This window comes from Apaloderma vittatum, unplaced genomic scaffold (genome assembly GCF_000703405.1).
Source record: "Apaloderma vittatum isolate BGI_N311 unplaced genomic scaffold, ASM70340v1 scaffold27024, whole genome shotgun sequence".
NCBI lineage: Eukaryota > Metazoa > Chordata > Aves > Trogoniformes > Trogonidae > Apaloderma > Apaloderma vittatum.
In genome coordinates, this window is record NW_009714772.1 from 10,365 (window position 1) to 10,670 (window position 306).

The following is a 306-nucleotide window of genomic DNA, read 5'->3' on the forward strand; positions in this document are numbered from 1 at the left end:
CACACTGCCCACCCACCCCCTGCTAGCACGAAGCCGTGAGGCTGAAGTTTCCCTGGGGCTCAACATGTTGTGCCTAGAGTTCCGGGCCTTTCAAAACTGGGTTGGCTTTTGTGATCCCATAGCTCTTTCATCCCCCATCTTGCCTGTGCAGCCGTGATCATGAACTCTTTCACCAACCCCAACGCATCCAGAATGGCCCAGAAAGTGGGAGGTGCTGATGGGTGCCCTCGCTGCGGTCAAGCGGTGTACGCAGCCGAGAAGGTGATCGGAGCTGGAAAGGTAGGAAGAGGGATGGAATGGATGGGG

General features: G+C 57.2%; 1 protein-coding gene across 3 annotated transcripts in view; it reads left to right on the forward strand.

Moving 5' to 3' along the window:
• Positions 1–306, forward strand: part of CSRP1 (cysteine and glycine-rich protein 1) — a 7,982-nt gene that overhangs the window by 5,073 nt on the left and 2,603 nt on the right. Inside the window, exons 3-4 of one of the 3 annotated variants that reach the window (XM_009868895.1) lie at positions 48–64; positions 167–279. In XM_009868895.1, the coding sequence (XP_009867197.1) occupies positions 48–64; positions 167–279 (130 nt within the window). Of the gene's footprint in view, positions 1–47; positions 65–122; positions 280–306 lie in introns of all 3 variants that reach the window. The other 2 variants (XM_009868896.1, XM_009868894.1) reach the window with 2 other exon arrangements.